General features: G+C 45.8%; 1 protein-coding gene across 1 annotated transcript in view; it reads right to left on the reverse strand.

Annotated features, from left to right (window-relative positions):
- The window catches only part of RASAL3 (RAS protein activator like 3), a 556,797-nt gene that overhangs the window by 33,098 nt on the left and 499,453 nt on the right, over nt 1-24,246 (reverse strand). Inside the window, exon 16 of the mRNA XM_069603917.1 lies at nt 18,503-18,696. Within this exon, the coding sequence (XP_069460018.1) occupies nt 18,503-18,696 (194 nt within the window). The remainder of the gene's footprint in view (nt 1-18,502; nt 18,697-24,246) is intronic.

Here is a 24,246-nt window from a genome sequence, read left to right on the forward strand (position 1 = left end):
TGTGATGAGACACAGCGACCAGGAGAAAGGAGTCATTCTCCTGATCTTAGTTTGTTATACTAGTGGTAGGGTCAGATAGGTTAGATTTGGACAACTCACAGAGTTGTTGTTAGATATTCCCATTGACTGACAAGCAGCTTAGTTAGCACATAGGGGTAGGGAACACCCCATAGTTATAGGGAGACATAGGCCTTATTTTATGTTAAATAAAATATACAGTCAAAATGTCTACACAGTGTCCGTGCCATTTTCTGATCCTCTACATATGGTGTCAGCCGTGGGATACTAAAGTCCGGAAATAGAGACGACTCACAAAACCTCATATATATGGTTACACCCATTGATAATCTCCCCCTATAGTAAGGTATGAAACCCTCCTTAGAAAAAAAGAAAAAATCTACCCCAGAAAAACAGACACCTCCTACTTTCCTGAACGTGGCTTTACCTGACGATTCAGACCAGGAGGAAGGAATAAAGAGGCAACCCGGAGTAGGTGAAACCACAGATGAGTGGGAAAACGCAGGAACCGAAAAGTCTGAAACCTGTGTATCTTCTGCAGAACTCAATACCACCATGAGTACCCTGGAGAACCTCTTAGAGTGCCTGGTGGCACTGAATCAGAATCAGGTCGACCAGCGACTCCCCAAGGGACTAGAGCAAGTGAGGACTAGTGCTCTACCCTGTATGGTTCCCTATGGTATATTACAACCAAATCATGCAGGAGCGGATTTGGGTGCATTCTTCATACATTTTGAAAGACTTGCTAACCAACTTAATTGGGATGAGAGTTTAAAAACCTTGTTATTTAGCCCCTTTATTCAGAGGAGACTTACAGATCTTGTATCAAAATGCTAAGACATTAGGGACTACTCCAATTCCCCAAATTAAATGGGCATGATTAAAGTGGGTGGGACAGATGGAGAAATTATATTGCTTATTGTTTACAATTCAGGGAAATACATATACTGCCCAATAAAAGTACCATAGAAGTAGCAGGGTGGGTACAGAATACCCTAATCTAGTGATTAGGGAAAAATAATCTACCCAAAGACCTAGAAACCATAGCCTTAGAGTAATTTATCAATGCCCTTCCACCATCCTTACAAAAGTGTGTTCAACAACAACATAAACCCTCTCTGGAAACAGCCATTCAAGTGGGCCAAGCACACTAAGAGGATGATCACTATCTGAAACAACTAGGGAAACCAATAGAGGTAAAGAAAGAGATAAAGATAAACCCACAATGTATAACCCCAGAGAAGTGATTAAGAGTTGGGAAAAGCCCACCCTCTAGGACAACTTAAATAAGGAGGAAGCTCATAATATAGCTCCTATAATTTTGCTCACTAAGTCTCCCATACCATCCTGAGAAGAAGTAGGAAAAATAAAGACCTTCCTCCCGGGCCATCTATATGTTTCTCATGTGGAGAAAAGGGACATATAGCTAGGTTTTGTCCCAAGACCCGCACGGAAGAGCCTATGGAAATAGGATGGTTAACAGCCAAGCCATGGGAAAAAGAGAATGAGAAAACAGAAAAAACAGAAGTAGAACAAGATAACTCCGAAATATACTATTGTGGGGCCCAAATTTTCCAGACATATGAAAAAGTACAGGTAAATGGAATGTGGGCTAATGCGCCTATTGACTCCGGAAGCCGCCAAAAAAGATAGCCAGAGCCAATCTTCTTTATCCCAAAGACATACAGGAAAGCCAACTAGTAAAATTTACCTGTGTACATGGAGATGTGGAGACCTACTCTAAAGTGCCCTTGTCCCCGAGAGTTAGAAATAAGTCCACGATGATGAAAACAGCAGTAGTTCCTGGTCTACCAGAAGAAGTAATTATAGGCACAGATTTTCCCACTTTCTGTGAGTTGGTAGTACCATCCAAAGGTTCAAACCAAAGTGCTCCATACTCTCCTTTCTGCTCGGGGGAACACTCCATTGAATTGTCAGATGCACCCATATGGAACTGGAGAAAGTATAGATCTCCAAAACCAGAGAAAACAGAAATGCACCCTCAAGCGACAGAAGAAAAGAACTACTTTTGAAAAAAGGAGGGGAAGCCACAAAACTAAGGGGTGGGGTATGTGACGAATTGAGGGAATGTATCCCTTCTCCCCAATGGGGAGGCCCTCCACCCCTTGTGAGGCTAGGGAGGTGAGCCCGTTCTGTAACACCCTCTCTAGGGTTTGAGGCAAGTGGGACCTCACAGGGAACGACTCCCCCTTTTGGGACAAGGACTCCCGTTCCTGTGAGGAACACCCTGATGGGCTACAAGTGATGGCCTATGTGGACTTGTATAATAACTCAGAAGGTTATCAGTCTCATGAAGATAATATGAATCTATATGGTCAACAACAAGAAGTTGAGGATGTCCCCGTAAATGAGTGTCTCCAATGGACTGTGCCGAGGAGGTTGAAAAGGGATGAAGGATCGAAAGAACCAACGAGACAGGCCAACCAATCAAGTGAGAGCAGAAGGCCGACAGAAGCAAGGTAGATCACCTGTGTGAATCAGAACAGGGGAAGACAGGGCTGTTGCCAAACGCAGAACCCGTGTGAACCAGATCAGCTCCGACGAGGAGCGAGAAATGCTGGGAGGCAGGAATATGAAACCAGGTCAAGGTTCAACCTGCTGAATAGGGAGGTCGGTGTGGCATGACCACGGAGCAAACGTGGTGGTCAACCTGCGCATGCCAAACGCTGATACCACCCGCGGGAGTAAGCTACTACCGACTCGGGCCACGCCTCAGTGACATCAACTGTGGAACAACAGGACGCTGTCCTGCAAAGAGATACTGCTCGAAGTAAGCTGCCGAGCTACAAGGACATCAAGAGAGAGTCAAGAGTCCTGCAGGTACCGACGAAATTACCCCAGAAAACAGAAGGTAATACGGGAATATCGGAAAGTCTGCAGAGATTCATTATAAGTTCAACAAAATTTGTCTGAATATTAATGAGAAAAGGATTGGAGGCAATCTGTTGAACCAGAACTGTATTAATAAGAACAAAAGAAATAAGCAAAGCCCAGAATATGAGAGAAATAAAGGTGAAAGGTTGTCACCTCAGGAAAAAGGAAAGGTCAACCCATACCCTGAAAATAAGAGAGAGAAAGACTTTGGGAATACAAACCTGGGAGCACAGGAAGAAAAGATTCATAGCACTCTAGGAATGGGTGAAGTGTAATTGGAAGTTAAACAACCATGAGATTCTAGAGGATAGCAAAATAACAGAGGGTCTGAAACCCTGCAGGAGAGAAAGAAGGAACCTCAACAAACCTAAAATAATCCCTGAAGAAGAGACAAGAGAAACTATCAGTCCCTTAGAAGAGCTACAGAACTCGATCAAGCAGATAACAAAAGATTATCAGCATATAGCTTAATGAGTGGACATAAAAGTCAAGAGATTCCCTGTGACGAAACACAGTAACCAGGAGAAGGGAGGCATTATCCTGGCCTTAGTGCGTTATACTAGTGGTACCGTCAGATAGGTTAGATTTGGACAGCGGACAGAGTTGTTTTTGGACATTCACATTGACTGACGAGCACCTTAGTTAGAACATAGGCAGGGAACACCTGTAAGGAACTCATGGCGGCAACAGTAAAGACAGACACAAGTGATCACAGTTCAAGGGAGTTTATTAAACTGTAGAGGTTGGTTGGAAAAACATCTAATCTAAAAAACCTAAATCTAAAATGGGAGCAAGCTTCGACCATCAAATACTAGTAAGGCAGTCCTAGTGGCGTTGTGTCAAATGAAAAGGCCTATACTAAGAAAAACCTATTGCCAATCCTTACGCTAAATACAAAAAGAAGTGTGGTATAATGTTCTTTAAGAAAGAAGGAAGTGTTCACAAATGATAAGTCAGGATGCAGTACTTGAGGTCTCCCTTCCCCACGTATTCAGCACAGGACAAGGTGGGACTTTGGACCACAACACACGCTCAAGATTTACCAGCATGAGCTAACAGTTCCGCTTTCAGTAATCAGGGCATTCAGTGGTTAAGTCTCTTTTCTATTAAAAATTCTCTTGCCTCCGTGGGTCTGATCTATTCTAATAATGATCAAAGAGTTCCTTTTCACACATAAATCGGGTGATGTCTTTAACCTCTGGATCCCCTTCTTCTGGGTGCAGATCGTTGGAAAGATCTTTAATGATACTAGAACCTCTGAAAGTTATGTTCTCCTACTTTCCATGGTATGTCAGGTCCAAATAATCTAAACAAAAATTCAACAAAAAGTTATTCTCTGTATTAGGATGATTGTTTTCCCCCCCGGGATCCCCCTCATCCGGGCCTGACCCTTTTCGAATATCACTTCTCTTTATCTGGTTCCCTCTGGCATGTCATGCATTCAAAAGGCTTTCCCTATTATATTTTGAATTGTTGCACTCATGGGTCAGTGGGTGTTCGATTTTCACCCTTGGATCCCCCTCTTTCGGGTTCAGATCTGACTCGACTGTTCGCCTCCCTTCATTGGGTTCACTATGGCTTTCAATCCAACTTATCTGGTGACTTTCGTAAAATGTCTTTTTTGTACAGTTCACTGTGGACATCCCTCTGCCGAGTTCACTCTTGTCAACAGACTGTATTTTGGGATTTAGACTTCGCCCCCCTTTGTCTGCACCCCTCGACAGGGTTCACTCTTGTCGACACACTGCATTTGGAGACTTTAGACTTTGTCCCCTCGTTGTCGGCATCCCTCGTTCGGGTTCACGTTTGCCAATCTGTCAATCGTATCTTTTCTCATTCAACTCTTACGATGCAACATTCACTTCCCTTAGCTTCACAATCATCTGTCGGTCAAATCTCTCATCACGACCCTGGAGGTAACCATCCTGCTTTTTGTGGCATGGCTACCCCCATTCCGGGTACCGGGTCCGGGCTCCCTGAATAGGGAAATACCAGGCCATTCCGACCTTGGGGGGGCCATTATTTCCCCATTCAAGGAACCCGGACGCGGTACATCCCCATTCCCATTTCAGCCCCATAGGGCTCAATGGGAATGGGGATGATGCTAACAACGGGCCCATTAATGACGGGCCCGTTGTTAGCATCCTGGTCTGCATGCGGGTTTTACCAGGCGTCCTTTGCGGGTCCCGCGAGTAGACCTCGTAATGAGGTGGTAGGGGCTACCAGCCCCGTTAACCCCCTACCGCCAGAGTCATAATGAGGCCCAAAGACATTTGACTGTACAGAGGATTTTACAAGACCCATGCATGACCAAGTTTTCCCCTTGTCTCGCCTTTTCCACTGCCTTCTGGTTTTAGAAGTTTCAATACTTGGGTAATCCTCCAGTGCTTTGTAAGTGAGCCCCCGCGTGGTGCCGGACTCCTCTGTTGCTGGTTTGCCCCCTTTTACAACAATTGCTCTTTATGCTTTCAAAGTTCAATTAGCCGTTTGCTACTTTTCGTTCAACCCAGTTCAGTTTCTTATCAAGTGTCCCCTCGCCTCACTGGTTGTAATGAACTGCTTGGCTTTCTTTCGCCTCAGAGTCAAGGTTGATACACAGAGACAAGCCTCTCTCCCCAGCTTGGTTATCAGCGGAGGAGGGTCTTGTCTGCTGCAGCACACGCTGGCTATTGTTTGCGGTCTTACGATTCCTTCTGCAGAGGTTTCACAGACCTTGGTCGGAATGGGCAAGGTCGCTTCTCTCCTTGTCACCCTTTTGGTATGCACGTCTTTTTGATCCTCTTGAACTGCTGTGCTGAATTAGCTCCCTGCACGTGCAGTCTGCCTTGCTCGTCTTGTGCTCCACCTTCTATCCCTGTGGGGAAGGGAAAGGGACGTTATGTGTGTGCGGTTCTGGTCAAGTGCCTGATTTTGCATGACCCTGGTGTTGGGACATGTCCGGAAAATGGCTCAATTGTTAGTCCGTCGTCCTTTGTATTATGCGGAAGTGTTCGTGTCGGGAAAGGGGGAGGGGTAAAGTGTTTGTGTATCCTACGTGGAAGGTTGGGGAAAAGTTGTCATAAGAAGGGGGATAGCACGTCTCACCTGTCGGTGTCCCACTTCCACTCCCAGAGGACCCCCGATCCAGGTGATCCTCCCTCACTTTACCACCCCCAGAAACTGGATCCAATAGCGATGGCCGTGTCCTGGCTACCTGGATGACAGAACCCCGGAGACTAGTCAGGGAGACACCTTCAGGTTTCTCACAGACCCCATAGTTATAGGCCGTATTTTAAGTAAAATCAAATATACAGTCAAAACAGCTAATGTCTACACAGCGTCCATATCCTTCTTCTGATCCTCCACAAGTACTATAGTATTAGAGTGTCGTTTCAATGTGATAATGATGCAGACTTTGCACATCATAGTGCAGTATTCCTGTGGAAATATTTAGGTGTCTGAACAGCCTACATCCAAGCTCGCATCTCTGCGGCATCTAACAACTCGGTCAAACTTTTCAAAATCTGCAAGGAGCCGGCCAATCGTGCTGCAGGCTCTACCTCTCCTGTTCCCTTCCAGGCCCTCTGCACGGCCTTGGCCTCTCATTTCACTACTAAAACCAGCACATCCTGTCCACCCTCTCTTCCTCTACCCCCTCTTCCTCCTCCTCTACCACTTCTGGCCTGTCTGGGCTGTCTCTCCTCCTCCTTTCTCCTTTTCACCCCTGACAATGTTTTTAGACAAGTCCGATCTATCAAAGTCTCATCAAACCAGGTTCTCCCCTGCTCATCGTGACTATCAAGGACCGCATCAAAACCCTTGCTCCAGCCTTGGCCGATTTCTGCAATCACTTATTTGCCACTGGAACTTTCCCCTCGCCCTTAAGCACTCTCTTGTGCACCCCCTTCTAAAGAAGCCTTAGAACGATTCTTCCTTTTCCGGCTAAATATCGCACGATCTCCATCACTCCTTTCTTGGAAAAGCTGGCCATCTCCCAGCTTAATCTACATACTGAATCTGTTGGTTGCCACCATGACCACCAGCCTGGTTTTAGAGCTGCCAGAAGCACAGAAACTACTCTCCCGGACACCCTTGAAGACTTTCTCTCCAATCCTGACTTTAATCTCCCTTCTGTCCTCATTCTCCTTGATCTATCCTCTGCTTTTGACATGGGCAACCTTGCCATCCTGCTCAATCGACTTCGGGACAACCTTGGTATTACTGGTCAGGCCCTGGCCTGGTTGACCTCCTTTCTCACCGACCGACCCTCTCAGGTCCAACTGGGGTCTTTCCTCCCTACTATCTCTCTCTCTCTACTTGTGGTGTTCCCCAAGGGTCTAACCTCTCTCCCTGGCTCTTGACCCACTACCTGGCACCACTAGCCCACTGCATTACTACATTCTGCTCCAATTTTCAATGTTATGCCGATAACACTCAGCTCTCTTTCATGCTCCCCTCAGCCACCTCTGCTTCTTCTCCGAATGTTTGGCTGCAATTCAGGAATGGTGTGCCGCCAATGATCTCTGCCTTAATGACAGTAAGACCTAGACCCTTCTCATTGGGACACCCGCTCTCTCCTTTCCTCTCTCTCTCTGGCTGCCCACTCTGGGCCCTCTTCCTGCTCCTTCCTGCTAAGAACCTTGGTGTCATCTTCGACTGCACCATCTCCTTCTCTCCTCACATCTCTGACATCTCTAAGAAGTCAAACTATCAGCTGCACCTCCTCAGAGGTAGTCTTCCTTTTCTCACTTTCCCCCAGAAGCTCACTGTCTCCAGAGCTCTGGTCCTCTATAGGCTGGACTATTGCAACAGCCTCTTTCTAAATCTTCCTGCCTCTACTCTTCAACCTATACAACTTATCTAGAACAGGACTGCGAGACTGGTCCTTGACCTCAAGCCCAGGGATCGTATCTCTCCAGCTCTAAAATCCCTTCACTGGCTCCCCATGGCTGCAAGGATCAACTTCAAGACCCTCTGCATTGTCCACAAGGCTTTCTGGGGGCTGGGGCCGCTCTACCTCCAACTTTCTCTTCCAAAACATCTTCCTTTTTGAGCTCTCCGTTCATCCACCTCCAACTCCAACTCTCAGACGCTTCTCCAAGCAGAGAGTTGGGGGCAGCTCTATCTCCTCGGCTGGGGCCTCCCTCTGGATCAGCCTCCCTGCCTCTCTCAAACTTGAGCAGAACCACCTTTAGTTCCGGAAGCAACTCAAGACCTTCCTTTTCGCTTCCGCTTTCTCTCTTCCTCTCCTCTGCTGATGCACCTGACTGCTCTGCGCACTGGCCACCCTCTGAACTCGGGCCCAGGCTCCTGCATGTCCAGTTGTACTTGCACAGCCTCCGGCTCCCCAGCACTTAAGGGTCTGTATCTGCAACCCTACAGTCCCTTCTCTCTGCACCTCTGAGCCACCCACTGGCTGCACTTGTGAGTTAACTGCACTTCCCCTCCCCCCGGCACTTCTCCCCTACTCTCTTTCCCGCACTTGCATGGTCTGAATGACACAAGGCGTAGTAAGATGGTTATTTTGTCCTCCCTTGTTTCCCCCTCCTTGTCTTGTCGTGCCTAGAAACACTTGTGTATAGGCGCGTTATGAATACCAAATCATATCATATCATATCACCATAGGGCGGAAGACCTACAGTAATGCAGCTCAATTAGCCCACTATGATGCTGTATTCCTGAGGTAATGATTTGGAGCCTAAACACTAAAAACTGAATTGATGTGTTAAAGCTGTGTAGTATTTCTGTGATATTTTATTAGGAGCAGTTTTAAAGCGTGATCCTTATCGGAAAATGACCAGTGGACCGCTGTACAGCTCTTAAAAAAAATCAGTTCAATACCTCAATCCAATTCTCAGTCAATTACACAATACATTTAAATATATGAACAGCACTGAAACAATTAACAAAACATAGGAAGAAAATGAACACACACACACACACACACACACACACACAGTTCGTAACATAATAGGAAGACTACTATAAATACATTTGAGTTGTGCCACTAAAGGCTTGATTCTGCGTCAGTTTTTTCCCGTTTGGGTATGTCCAAAACAAGCTTATTTTGATTATAATAACTGTTTATTACAGAAGCATCAGGTTTTGAAGCAATGTAAGAAAGAAGGATGGCCAAGACATAGTGCTTTAAATATTATAAATCCAACCTTGAAAAGAATTTAAGCTTCTAAAGGAAGCTGGTGTAACATGTGAGATTAACTCAAACCTTTCAAGCTTCTACAATCAGCAGATGAATGAAATGCCACTAAAGGTTAATTGATTGTAAACTAGCTGAACTTTCTTTGATAAATGTATCATAGTTACATTTTTAGGATATCACATGATTAGGCAGGACAGAGCTGAAAGTAGAGGGGGAGGAGTAGTCCTTATTAAATCTGAGCTTAAAACATTGGAAAGTAAGATTGATAATATTCCAGGAACAGAACTTCTAATGGTCAAAGTGGCCATTATCACTGAAACCACAATCAATATCCTTTTACTTTACAGGGCCCCCATGTCAGACCCCACCTTCCCAGTTCTAATGAGCAATCTACTCCTATCGTTTTTGAAACCCAATACGAAACGACTTCTCCTAGGGGACTTTAATCTCTGGCTAGGTTGTAAAACGGATGCCACTGCTAAAGCTATGGAGAGCGTGCTTGATTCATTGGGCTTCTCCCACTTTATGAGAGATCCCAACCATACTAAAGGACATACCCTTAAATGGGTCTCTACGTTCAATTTGAACCTAATAGATATAGATGTTATGGGATCTATGTGATCTCTGCAATCACTCATAATTGTGACGGCTGAAAATGCTGACTTCTTTTAAATTTTATTTTTTAATTAAACCCCCTTTACACCATATATATAGACCCCCTGCAGCCCCCCATATTACTATAATATCCCATACCCCCCCACATATTTATGTGGTGTAAAGGGGGTGTTTAATAAAAAAAAGTCAGGCATTTCTGCCGTTCCAATTGTGAGGCCGATATTTTGGGCCATTTCCGATGTTAAGCCATGTCCATGGTCGGACCATGACTGCATATCCTTCCAAACACAAATGGAGTACTTTAGCAAAAGAGTAAATCAGCCCCTGGTGTCATTAGCTATCAGAAATCACAAGAACTTGAATAAAGAGACTCTTAGCACCTGGGCCACTACCCTGACCAATAAAATCAGTAATATAGGTAACCTAGAAGACATCTCATCTACCCCGGTGAGCTCTCTTTGCGCTGCCACTGAGACGTATGCCCCAGTTAAGATAAAAACTGAATCTAAACATCAGAGAAATGCCTGGTTCAATAGTGAGCTTAAGGAACTTAAATAAAAATAAATCAAACTATTTTATGCCTGGCGCCAACTTAGAGAGCCATCTAGCTTGACAGCTTATAAAATTGCTGCGGCTAACTATAAACAAGCAGTGATCTCAGCTAAAAAGGAGTCATTGGGCCTCATTACGAGTATGGTGGAAGCCATGCCGCTTTTAGCGGCATGGCTACCCCCATACCGGGTACCGGGTCTGGGTTCCAGGAATAGGGAATTACAGGGCCATTCCGAGCTTGGAGGGCCCGGTATTTCCTTTCCCGGGATCCGGACCCGGTACATCCCCATTCCCATTTGAGCCCCCATAGGGCTCAATGGGAATAGGGAGGATGCTAACAACGGGCCCATTAATGACGGGCCTGTTGTTAGCATCCTGGTCTGCTAGCGGGTCCCGCTAAGGATGCCTGGTTTTACCAGACGTCCTTTGTGGGACCCGCGAGCAGACCTCGTAATGAGGCGGTAGAGGGTTAACGGCGCCGGCAGCTCTACCGGCGCCATTAACCCTCTACCGCCTGGGTCATAATGAGGCCCATTGAATGCCAGAATAGTTAATGCCGAATCCGATAGCAAGGAACTATTTAACATTCTAAAGAAGCAAGTGCTTATTCAGGGCCCCATGCAAGACCCCATTTTCAAAAATGAGACTTGTTGCACAGAAATTCAGCAAGCTATGCTTAACAAATTAGACAAAATAGAGAGAGAGGTAACAGAGGGGAAAAAACGTACTCTAACCAAACAAGAGCTGGATGATAATGTATATCCCTCTGCCAATAAGAATAAGGAGCAAAAAATATTTAACTTCTCGTACATCACAGAAGAAGAGCTAGCCAAAACCATTGCTCAACTTAAAAGCACAAGCTATATGGGGGACCCCCGTTCCGCTATCATATTTAAGGAGTGCTCTCCCTTCTTGTTTCCGGCACTCAATAAATTTGTTAATGCTTCCTTTGAACAAAATCGGGTTCCAGACGACATAATAAACACCACTAATACTGCCCTATTGAAGAAACCAAATCTTTGCCCACTGACACCATCTAACCATAGACCTATCACAAATACCGCTTTTCTGCTAAGAAATGTGGCTAGAGTCGCATATAATCAAATCTCACCCTGAGAAGAACCAAATTCTCCACAATGATCAATCTGGATTCCGACAAAATCACGGAACAGAGAGCGCCCTACTAGCCTTAAAATCCCTTCTGCATCAAGGTATGGATAAAGGCCAAATCTCTCTTGTAATGATCTTAGATCTCTCTGCATCCTTTGACCTGGTGGACCATGCCATCCTGTCCGCCAGGTTAAGGGAGAATGTCAACTTTTCCATCGAGGTGATCCAATGGATATCTTCCTTTTTGAAGGGTAGACAAGTGAGAGTTGCTAACAACCTCACAGAAGCTAAACCAACTACTCTTCTGTATGGGGTGCTGCAGGGAGCTTATGTCTCCCTGTGTTTCTATAACATTTCTATGATCCCTTTCTTCCATGTGTTATTCCCATCACAGGCACGCATAGCGAGGATGAAATCTATATTAATAAAGTGTACCTCAGGATACAAAACTAGATGGTGGCAAATGGCCTTGCCATCAATAGTTCAAAAACAGAACTCCTGCTTGTTGGCTTAGACGGCAAATTAGAAAAACTAGGCCCGATATACAACAACCTCATTATAGACAGCTGCAATATTGAAGTCAAGAGCAAGGTGAAGATCCTGGGTATTCTTCTGGACAAAAACATGGATATGAAGGCCCATGTGACTAGCCTGATCTCCTCTTCCTACTATATTAAACTATTTCGACACATGCGCCCCCTCATATCCGAAAAGAACTCCGAGACATTAGCCAGGACGAAAATAGGATCCAAACTGGATTATTGCTGTAGTTTGCATCTCTCAAACCTAACTCCAACGCCTCCAGGTCATACAAAATGGGGCTGTGAGCATTGTTAAGGGCCTCCACAGGAGAGACCATGTATCAGAAGCAAGAAGAAATCTTCACTGGCTCCCTATGCAGGCCAGGGTATACGTTAGGCTACTTAGGTTTGTTTTTCTCCTGCTCTAAAAAATTGCATTGTGAAAGTATTACAAAATCTAGTGTCAATCGTCTTGTCCAATTGTCAACTTGTCTCATCTCCCTCTATCTCGTCTGCTTGCACCCTAACCTGTTCCCTTCTTTAGTGTTCTCCCATCCCCTTTCCCTTCCTTCCTCTCCCTAACTACTCTATGGTGCTGTCTGTCTCTCCTATCTTCTCTAACTGCTTCTCTATCGACTATCCCGCTCTCCTCACTAAATCTGGTACGAAGAAGTTTAAGTAGGACATCCTGGTCTCCAACCCAGGCCTCCCTATCGCTGACACCTATACCAGCGCCTCCTCCAGGCAAACTTTCACCGACATCCTCTTTGTTGTTCCCTCACCAGACCTATGGACACTACACATGGTCTCTGTGCTCTCTCCCTCCTCTTCCTCTGCCATTAATAGTGGCACCCGGTGAGAGGCCCTCATGGCCTCCTTCCACTCCTCTAAGGTCATCATTAATGTTTATGTGAATGGTACCGTCTTGGTTCAAGGCCCTCAGGCCAACCTTCTCCTCTTCGAAAGACGCTTCCCGCGCCTCATCAATTTCTTCTCTTCTCCTGCTGTCCCCTCTCCTCTGTGCATGGCCTCCTCGCCTCCCCCCTGCTGCCTCCTCCTTGGCTACCTTCCCCTCTCCTCCTTCCTCTTCTGCCCCCCCCCCCTCTGGCTTCTTATACACCTCTGCCCGGCGTACCTCTGATTTGTACCCCACCCCGGAAGTCTTTCAAGGATTGCAGCCTTCTTCATATTGCCACTCTAAACTCTTGCTCAGCTGTCAAACACTCCTCTGACATCTGCCGTCTTCTGGAGGTCTTCTGGAGGAACTTGACCTCGATGTCCTCGGTTTTACGGAGATATGGTTCATGGCCAGCTCTGTCACAAGATTTGACACTCTTCTCCCTGACGGCTTCAAGATCCACTCCGCGCCCAGGTCCAACCGTTCCGGAGGGGGTGTAGCCCTGATCTTCCCCGAGTGGATTCCTGCTTCTGTCATTCCTATGCAGGCCTACTCCTCTTTCGAATGCCTCGTCTGCAGGCTCTCTCTCTCTCCTAGCCATTCCCTTACTGTGGCTAATATCTATCGGCCACCTGGTCAGATCTCCTCCTTCCTCTCTGAGTGGGCAGACCTCTCCTCTTCCCTCCTGGTCTCGACCACTCAACTCCCCCTCCTTGGAGATTTCAACATCCATCTGGATGCTTCCTGTCCCTCCTCTGGACTCTTTCGCAACCTCTGTGACTCTCTCTTACTCTCTATTCTCCCCTATGGCCCGACTCACTGGGCAGGGCACACTCTGGATGTTGTGATCTCCTCAGACCGTCCCCTTTTCATCCCTCTCACCACTCCTCTCTGCTGAAGTGATCACTTTCTCCTTTCTTCCCAGCTCACTCTCCCTCGTTACCCCTCAGGCCAAGCCAACTTCAGCACTGCCACCCACCTTCTCGGGTATCCGACCTATGAAGCGTGTGTCAGTTGAGGCTTTCGCTGCCACTTTCTCACCTCCACTTCCCCGTTTGGTTGACTCACACCCTAACACAGCCCTTTCCATGCTCCACTCTGCTATTTCTGGTACTTTTGATGTTCTTGCCCCTGTCATGAGGATCCGCCTGAAGCCCAAAGCCAAGTGCAACTCCTGGTACGACTCTGACCTTGTCACCCTCAAACGCAAGTGCAGGGTGGCTGAGCGGAAATGGCGTGCTTCTGGTACATCCTCTGACAAACTAACCTGCCGCCTGCTCCAAAGGCATTACCGGCCCTCTATACTCTCCAAGAAGAGAGCTCTCATCCAAGCCCTCGTCTCTGCGGCATCTAACAACTCAGCTGAACTCTTTAAAATCTGCAAGGAATTGGCCAATCCTGCTGCAGTCTCTACCTCTCTGTAACGCTCACCTGGTATCCACAGGGACGTCACTCAGCCTGTTCTGACCTCTTACAACCTCGAACCCTTCCCTGGAGTCTACTCGACTGGAGACTGGGCCTGAAACACAGGATTGGTAGAGTTTAACTCCCTATTGTCTCTGTGTGCTTGAACCCCTTCTTCCCTGGGGTCCAACCCTTCCCTTTGATCCACAGCTCACCTTGTTTTCTTGGAAAGTGTGCTCTCCATCCTGCTTTCAGCGCAGGGGCACGTTGATTGATGCAGGCTTGTTGCTGCCTAGTTACTTCACTGGCAAGAGTCCGACAGGTAAGTATAATGAGTCTTTTGAACAGTTCTCTAACTTCGTTCCTTTCCTTCCTTAGATGGCCGCCGTCTGGGGATGGCGACGTGCTGCTGAGATGAGTAGCGCTGAAGCTTAGTGAGAGCGCAATGCGCAATGCAACCCTTTCGTATTTGTATTGAACTGAGTTCTTTTTCTGTGTCTTTTAGGTGCTGCGACGTTTTCAGCGTGGATGCCGGTTATGAAGAAGAAATGCAGTGAGTAAGCGCAGTATGCAGCGCCTTTAGATGTTTCCACGCTAACCTGGAGTGTCTTTTCCCTCTTGCAGATGGATGAGAAGTTCCGGAGACAGAGTTCCCCCAGAGCGGCTGGGATTCAGGTAATCGTTTGAAGCTCGTACAGTCTTTAAAAATAAGCGAAGATTTGTTGAATGCTTACTAATGCCTTTTTTCTGTTCTTTTCCCTAGGAAGCGGCATGCCGGGATAGGAATGACACCGCCGAAGATGCCCGCAGAACAGAAGGAGCGATGAATGATGGGCAGAAGCGCCGCAAGGTAAGGCTGTTCCTAATGGTGTTCTTGTTCTTGCAGGAGCTGAGCGCAGAAGAAAGATGCAGGCCTACTGGAGACCGATCTGAACACGGTGAGTGTCACACTGCAGGTGCAGAAAACACAAAGCATGTTTCTCAGCCTGGGCGTGGCTTAAATAGTCTCTGGGTATCCCAGGTGTCTCTGGGCTGATCCACACCCAAAAGACTAGACTGCACATGCAGTTCTGGGAACCGAAATATGTGGGGGCATCCATCTTGTCCCCATCAATGCACTACAAGTCCACTCCCCAATGTTATCCTATGGGAGTAAGTGAGTCTGGTGCCACAAGCGCCAAGTCTGACTCCAAGTGGGTCTTGGAGGGATGGAGAGGCCCTTGAGGGCCATGTAGGTGATCGTGGCCTGGCTCCAGCCTGACATCTTGGAGGGCTGGGGACATGAGGGGCAGGCATCATGACACTCTCCTGTCCCTTCCCTGGCCCTCTGCACGGCACTGGCTTCTCATTTCATCTCTAAAACTCAGCACATCCTTTCCTCTATCTCCTCCTCTACCCTTCCTCCCTCTACTCCCTGCCTTTCCCCTCTTCTCCCCAGATGAGGTTTTTAGTCCGATCTATGAAAGTCTTGTCAAAACAGATTCATTCCTGTTCCTCCAAAACCATCAAGGACCACATTGACTCCCTGGCTCCCGCTCTGGCTGACTTCTACAACCACTCCTTCACCACTGGTTTCTTCCCATCCCCCCTGAAGCATTCCCTTGTGCACCCTCTTCTTAAGAAACCCTCGGCTGACCCGTCCTGCCTGGCTAACTATCGCCCAATCTCCATCACTCCTTTCCGGGTCAAACGCCTGGAGAAACTGGCCATTTCCCAGCTCAATCTACATACTGAATCTGTTGGTTGTCTCATGATCATCAGTCTGGCTTCAGAGCTGACAGAAGCACAGAAACTGCTCTCCTGAACAACCGTGGGGACCTGCTCTCCAACCTTGATTCCAACACCCCCTGTGTCCTCATCTTACTTGATCTCTCTTCTGCCTTTGACATGGTTAACCATGCCATACTGCTCAACCGTCTCCGTGATAACCTGGGTATCACTGGTCACGCCCTGGCGTGGCTGCCCTCTTTTCTCTCTGATCGACCCTCTCAGGTTCAACTTGGGTCTTTCCGCTCCTCTATCTCTACCTGTGGTGTTCCCCGGGGGTCTAACCTCTCTCCCTGGCTGTTCAACCAATACCTGGCACTGCTTGCCCACTGCATTGCCACGCTCTGCTCCAACTTCCAGTGCTATGTGGATGACACTCAGCTCGTTTTCTGGCTACCTTCAGCCAACTCTTCTCCTTCTCTCATCTCTGACTGTCTGTCCGCCATCCAGGGGTGGGGTGTCGCCAGTGATCTCTGCCTTAATGCCAGTATGACTGAGATTCTCCTCATCGGCACACCCACTCCCTCCTTTCCTGTCACTCTCTGGCCGGCCTCTCTTGGCCCCCTTCCTGATCCCACCTGTGAGGCTAGAAACCTTGGGGTCATCTTTGACTCCACATTCTCCTTCTCTCCTCACATCTCTGACGTCTCTAAGAAGTCACACTACCAGCTGCACCTCTTCAGAGGTATTCATCCGTTCCTCTCCTTCCCCTAGAAGCTCACTGTCTCTAGAGCTCTGGTTCTGTCTAGGATGGACTACTGCAACAGCCTCTTTCTAAATCTGCCTGCTTCTACTCTCCGCCCTCTGCAACTCATCCAGAACAGGACTGCGAGACTTGTCCTTGGCCTCAAACCCAGGGATTGTATCTCTCCAGGACTGAAATCCCTGCACTGGCTCCCAGTGGCTGTGAGGATTAAGTTCAAAACCCTCTGCCTTGTCGACAAGGCCTTCTGGGGCCTCAATACCTTCAACTCTCTCTTCCAAAATATCTTCCTTCTCGAGTTTTCCGCTCATCCGTCTCCAACTCCCTCAGTGTCAGTTGCTTCTCCAAGCAACAAGTTGGTGGTAGATCTCTTTCTTCGGCTGGGACCTCCCTCTGGAACAGCCTCCCTGCCTCCCTGAAACTTGAGGAGAATCCTCTCCGTTTCCGGAAGCACCTCAAAACCTTTCTCTTTGTTTTTGCTTTCTCTCCTCCTCTCCCCTGCTGATTCTCCTGCTGAAACTGAAACTGCACTGGTTACCTGGCCACCCTCTGATCTCAGGCCCAGGTCCCTCAGTCGCACACGTGCACTGCCTTCCTGGCAAACCCTGCACTTGGGGACTGTTTTCTCTATCCCTACAGTCCCCCTACAAGCACCTGACTCCTGATGTCTGCACTTTCCCTTGCACTTGCCGGCAGCTAGCCGCACTTTCACTTATTGTTATTTATTCTTGTTATTATTCTTAGTTATTTATTCTTGTTATTTATTCTATTTATCCCATTTAATGCACTGTCCCCTGCCCCAGCCCCCCGCACTTACCCTTTCCCCCTTCCCATGCACTTGCGCTATCTGAATGATACCTGGCCTAGTAGGATCGTTATCTCGTCTTCCCTCTGTTCCCGTCCCTTGCCTCGTCGCACCTTGAAACACTTGTGTATAGGCGCATTATAAATGCAATATCATATCATCATATCATGCTCATAACCCATAAATGCCTGAAGGGCCAAAAGCCAGCTTACTTGATGGAAGCCATAGTAGTAAAACACAGTACACGGTCCTTGAGATCAGACATCACCAACCTTCTTAACACCATTCCCTGCAATACCAATAAAGCACAAAACAGAGCCTTTGGTATAGTGGCCCCACTAGCCTGGAATTCACTTAAACCAGCACCGAGAATCATATCCTCGACAGCAGATTTCAAGAAAAAACTGAAGACGATGCTCTTAATTTAATTTGATTCCTCCTCTGCTTCCTTTGGCACTTGCTCTCTCTAGGTGTTCTTCTATGTTTCTCTGTTCTATATGTGTGAGTCAGCGCCTGTAAGCCTTTGGGTACCAAGTGCGCTTTACAAATGTACGAACATAACATAACATAACATTTGTATTTAAGATGATTTTGATGCAAGAGTATTTTTCGGGACAGTAATTCCAATTGCAATAGAATACAACAAAGATAGAATTTGATTGGTAAGTTTAACTCGGATGAACAGAAGACATTCTCTTTAAGAATGATCGAATGCCAGGGGTACTGTGTCCGTCCATTCTTCTGTGGCTGAAAAACAACTCCCTATTGGCTATCGTTGGCATACTCATGGATGTGATGCCGTAGTGGGAAACTGTATCTCCTAGTGGTTCCATATACAGATTCAAAAGTAATGGAACCAGAATATAGAAAGTGAAAACCCACAAAGATAGGTTTATAAAGGTATTCTAAAAGTGCTTAAAGCAATAGAAAGACTATAAAAAAAGGTTGTCAAGTTAGCACGCTTTTATAGCAGTAATCCCAAGGTAATATTGTTAAGTGAGTCAATTAAAGTATGGTATTTCTGTATTACCACTGTTCAATTAAAGCCCTCTTCGTTCTTTGTGTCCAATCATACCTGTTGTGTTTATGCCCCACATGGGTTTCCTTGAGTCGTTCCCTTTTTCTCTGCTCACAATCTAGGAGTTCGGCCTGGTGGTGGTGCAGGGTCTGTATTTGCTCCATCAGTGCTTCCACACAGACCTCCAAGCTCTTTTGTTTTTCTTTGGTCACATGCAGCTCATCCTTCAGCTGCTTGATCTGCTTCTCAGTCTGAAATGACACAGCACAAATACCTTTACATACGTATACAGGCGGGCTATCTGCAGTGGGTGACTTGCTTATAGCCACACAGTGGGAAATGCCGTAGAACCAGTCCAGTAGAGCTGAGGAGGATTGGGTGCCATATCAGGCTACATATTACTCTTGCATCACTACAAATCAGATAGATTTTCCCATGACCCACACAATGTGCTGTTTAAGTCTTCCACTGCCAGGGGTACCTATGGGAATTATGATGTACATGTACATCATTAGGGCAGTGAAGTGGTAATCAGTTTGAGAGTACTGTGAAAATAGAAAAGAGCAAACAAATATTTATGGAGCAGTCTACAACATTTATGGAGTTCTATTTGACAAAGTATTGCTGTATTCTAATGACTCAGCTTGAACATAGCTCGATCTCAGCATATTTCCATCTTATTTTGCTGGACAGTTTTCTTCAGAAGAAGTCACCATGACTTGTAGCCTTGGTATGGTATGGTTTGGTGTGGTTAGTGATTTATAAAGTGCAGTTTCCATCTTAAAGAGTTATCCTGGTGCTATCCTTGCAGAAAAAGGCAGATTTGTGGCAGCGAAGATTATATTAAAGGGGAGGTTTGTAACAGAGGGGTAGAACACAATGTATGCCTCATGAGGATCTGCATGAAGCCTGCCTCCGAGTGCAAAAGCTGGTATGATATCAACCTAGCCTCACTGAAATGAAAAGTGCAGAGTTGCTGAACGGAATTGACAGACTTCGAGCACATCCACTAACAAACTGGCCTGTCACCTGTTGCAAAGGCAATACCATCTCTCTATCTGCTCCAAGAAGAGAGCTCATATCCAAGCACACATCTCTGGGGCCACCAACAATATAGCTGAATTGTTCAAAATCTGTAAGGAGCTCGCCAATCCTACTGCAATCTCCACTTCTCCTCTTCTATCCCAGGGCCTCTGGTATGCACTGACCTCCCATTTCACAACCAAAACCCAGGACATCCTGTCCTCACTCTCCTCTACTGCCTCTCTACTCCCACACCTGCTCTCAGTCCTCCCTTGCCCCCCTTTGTCCCCCCCTCCCACACTCTCCTCTTTCTTGCCCGATAGCACCGGATGAGGTCTCTAAGGTTGCCTGCTATATGAAAGTCTCCTCCAAACAGATGCTCCCCTGCTCCTCTAGAACTATCAAGGACAATATTTTCCCTCTGGCTCCCTTGGCTGACTTCTGTAAGCACTTCTTTGCCTCTGGCTCCTTCCCACTACCCCTCAAGCACTCCCTTGTGCACTGTCTCCTAAAAAGCCATCTGTCGACCCTTCCTGCCCGGCTAACTACAGCCTTATCTTCACTACCCCCTTCCTGGGAAAACTCTTGGAGAAGTTGGCCATCTATTCTTCTTGTGCTACTTCATCTACTGACTAAGCTGTTTCTACTCTTTCTTCCTCTCTCTCTTCCTCCTTAGATGCTCTCTATCCAATCTCAGCTTTCCAACTTTCTCATAAACCCCTCAACCCTGGCTCTCCTTCCACCTCTGCGCCATGCAAAATGCTCTTCATCGCCTAGAAAGAGCTGGCTTAAGTCCAGGTCTGAGGGAGACTGCATTTCTTATTCCTCTTTTCATGCTCTGTATGATGACTGTCTTCTTTCAGCCAAACGTTCCTACTCCTCTGACCTTCTATACGCTCAGTCAACTTATCTTAAATGTCTATTTCAGGCCCTCTCACATATTTTCTCTCCTTCTACTCCTGATCACTCTGCCAATTCTGCTTTATCTGCCTCTGACTTTTCTCTATTTTTCCCCTAAAAGAGTCCTCAAGCTTTCCACCTACCATTACTTCTTCTACTTCGTCTCAGAGTATTACAATTTCTTGCTTCTCCCCTATCTCCAATGAAGACACTTATTATGTTGTCTGAGGCGCACCGTACTGCTTCCTTGCTTGACCCTATTCCCGCATCACCTATTCCCCAAATCTATCCTTCTCTAGTTTCCTATATGGTTGCGGGTCAATTGGTCGAAAACATTTGGTCGACGGGACAACTGGTCGACACCATTTGGTCGAATGCCAAATGGTCGAATTTTTTTAAAAACATTTTTGTACCCCTTTTTTGGTTTTTTTGGGGGGGGTTCCCCCCCCCCCCAACCCCTTTTTTTCTTTTTTTTTTTTTTTCCCACAAGAAAACCCACAAAACACATATATAAATAAAAAAAAAAAAATTCGACCATTTGGCATTCGACCAAATGGTGTCGACCAAATTGCAGTCGACCAGTTTGTTGTCGACCAATTGACCGGACACCTTCCTATATCACTTCCTTTTTCAATATCTGTCTCTCAACCTCTGTTTTCACCTTTGCCTTTAAGCATGTCTCTATTATTCCTATTCTAAAGAAACCCACTGCGGATTCCTCGCTTGCGCAAGTTTTTGCCTCATCTCTCTTCTCCCATATCTCTCTAATCTACTTGAATGCCTTGTTTATTATGAAGTCTCTACCTTTGTTTCTGCTAATTCTATTCTCCTTATCTTTCAGTCAGGATTTCAGCCTTGCCAGTCCACTGCAACCGCTCTTTTTTCTGTTCTAAAATCTTTATTTTCTACATGCTATTCTGGATATTCATCTCTTCTTATCCTTCTTGACATGTCTGCAGCTTTCGACACTGCTGATCACCCTCTATTACTGACTTCTCTTTCCTCCTTTGGGTTCTCTTTTGATTTGATTTTGATTTTGAGTAACTTATTACACGCACCAGACGGAATCAACCATATTCGGGCGCAGATGGTAACTATAAAACTCCAGGGTTTCATAAAAGAAGAAAAAGGAGTATCCAAAGGTCTGTCTTGGTTTAACTATTTACATTTACCTAAATAAAAAAGTTTTCAGTCTCTTTCTGAAGAGGTCCAAACTTTCACACTTTCTGATTTCGAGTGGAAGTTGATACCAAACTTTAGGACCATAAGCACCAAACCTTCTATCTCCTCTTGACATACATTTTGTTCATGGGATGCAGATTAAGAGTTTATCCTCTGAACGTAAACTCCTTTTTGGCTGATAAAATACAATTTTATCGGCTAGATATGCGGGGGCAAGTCCTTTAATGCATTTAAACACTAGGCATGCCATCTTAAATGTAATCCTATCTTCCACCATCAACCAGTGGAGTGATCTCCACATTGATGACACATGGTCTCTTTTCTTTAAGTTTCCAATTGCTCGCACTGCTGCATTTTGTGCTGTCTGAAGTCTCATTATTTGCTTCTGAGGAATCCCTGCTAACAGACTATTGCAATAATCGAGGTGCGGGTTAGTCATTGCCTCCTCTACGACTGTCCTGTCTTCCATCGGAATGTAGGGGAGGATTTTCCGTAATGATCGGAGTGCAAAGTGAACTGTTTTCACTTTGGCCCCTACTTGAGCGTCGCTATTCAAATTCTCTTGCCACCAATAACCTAGGTTTTTTTAACTTTTTTTGCATATTGCAATTATTCTCCTAGGATCAAAGGGGGGGGGAGACTTTGGATTTCAGATGTTTTTTTATTCTTTGGACTAAATAATATAATTTCTGTTTTTGCTGCGTTTAGTTGTAAATAGTTATTGTTCATCCAATTGTTGAGTTCCTTCATGCATTGATTGTTTCTCTCAAAATCCTCTTCACTATTTTGTAGCTCAATATACAGTTGCGTATCATCCGCATATGAATGAAATAACAAGCCATATTTCCTAAATATCCTGAAAACTGGACGAAAATAGAGATTAAAAATAAGTGGAGATAGAGAGGAACCCTGTGGAACCCCGCAGTCCAGTTCCACTATTTGTGAAATGAAACCATCAAGTATGACTCTTTAGGTTCTGTCTTTAAGAAATGACTCGAACCTCTTCACATCTTGTACAGAAGCTCTCCCCACCTTCTTAATCCGTTCTGCCATCACCTGGTGATTCACCTTATCGAAGGCTGCGGAGAGATCCAACATTAATAATACTGTGGAACCCCCCCTATCAGCTGCCTCCATTAAATCATCATGCACGGCTAGAAAGGCTGGCTTCGTACCGTGGTTTGAGCGAAAACCTGATTGAAGGTCGTCCAATAGATTCTCATCATCCACAAAGGCGTGGAGCTCAGTGCACACCACTTTTTCCAGAATTTTTGTTGGCCACATTAAGTTAGCCACTGGTCTGTAATTATTCATTACTTCTGGGTCTAAGGTTGTTTTCTTTAATAAGGGTTTAATTAGTGCTTTTTTAAAAGCTGTTGGTACCTGTGAATCTTGAAGTGACTTATTTACAAAAGTCCCAATGAATGGTGTTAGTTCCTTCGCTAACCGTTTGGCCGCATATGCTGGCATTCTACAGACGGAATCATTAGTGGGTTTCAATTGCCCTAGCAGGGTGAAAATGGTCTTATTTTTCACTTTTTGGAACTGAAAGACTGTTCCCCGTTGGTTTTCCTCTTCCTCTTGGCCGGTTCTTTCGTGGTACAGGTCATACCTGTGTCAACGGACATCCTCAGTCTCCTGACAGGGTCATCATTTGATACACTCCCACTTGTTTAGTGTCCTTCAAGGTTTGGTTCTTGTTCCTTTTCTCTTCTCCCTCTATACCTCTCCCCTGGCTGAAATGATCTCATCTTTTGGTCTATTTCACCACTTTTACGAAGACGACACTCAGCTCTTCATGTCTTTCTCATCCTTCACTTCTGAAGTCCATCACAAACTTTCAACATTCCTATCTGCCATCAACTCTTGGATGTCGGAAAATTTTCTTGTACTCAATGCTGCGAAAACGGATGTACTTTTCTTTCCAGCTAATACAATCCTGTCTCCTCTTCCTCCTTTTATTTTGTTTCCTCCCTCTCAGCTTCCTATTTCTCCCACGTCTCGCAACCTGGAACTCTATCTAGATTCTTATCTATCTTTAAAGTATCACATCTCTGTATCCTTACGGGCCTGTCGCTTTCACTTATATAACATTCGTAAAGCTCGTCCCTTCTTGACGTTTGATGCCACTAAACTTCTGATTTCTTCACAAATTTTTTTGCAACTCCTCTATTGTTCTGTTTCTCTCTTTGGCCTCCCTCTTACTCACCTTGCCCCTCTGAAATCTGTTTTCAATGCAACTATTCGTCTTCTCTATCTTCTTGCCCTGCGTGACTCTATTGCCTCGTCTCTTCTTACTATTAGCTGGCTCCCATTTCAGTCCCAACAAAAATGTAACTTTCTGTGTCTTGTCTTTAAATCTCTCTACGCCCTTGTGCATGTCTATCTTTCCTCCCTTGTTTCATTCTATACCCCTTCTCGTTCTCTCCGCTCTTGTTCTCAATTTCTTCTTGTTGTTTCTCGTCCTCCTTCTGCTCAGTCAAATTTTCATTCCTTTTCTTTATTGGCTCCCTTGCACTGGAATGCCCTCCCACTTTCTCTTTGTTCCATTTCTTTATATTCCTTATTTCGTGCATCACTGAAATTCTATTTTCTCCATTCTGATTGATCAGGCTGATTGCCCCGTGTTACTTGCATTTCCCATTTTTATTGTACTGTTTTTATAATCTTACGTTCAGCCCTATATACATCCACAA

This window comes from Ambystoma mexicanum, chromosome 3q, assembly GCF_040938575.1.
Source record: "Ambystoma mexicanum isolate Mex_15411 chromosome 3q, UKY_AmexF1_1, whole genome shotgun sequence".
Taxonomy (NCBI): Eukaryota; Metazoa; Chordata; class Amphibia; order Caudata; family Ambystomatidae; genus Ambystoma; species Ambystoma mexicanum.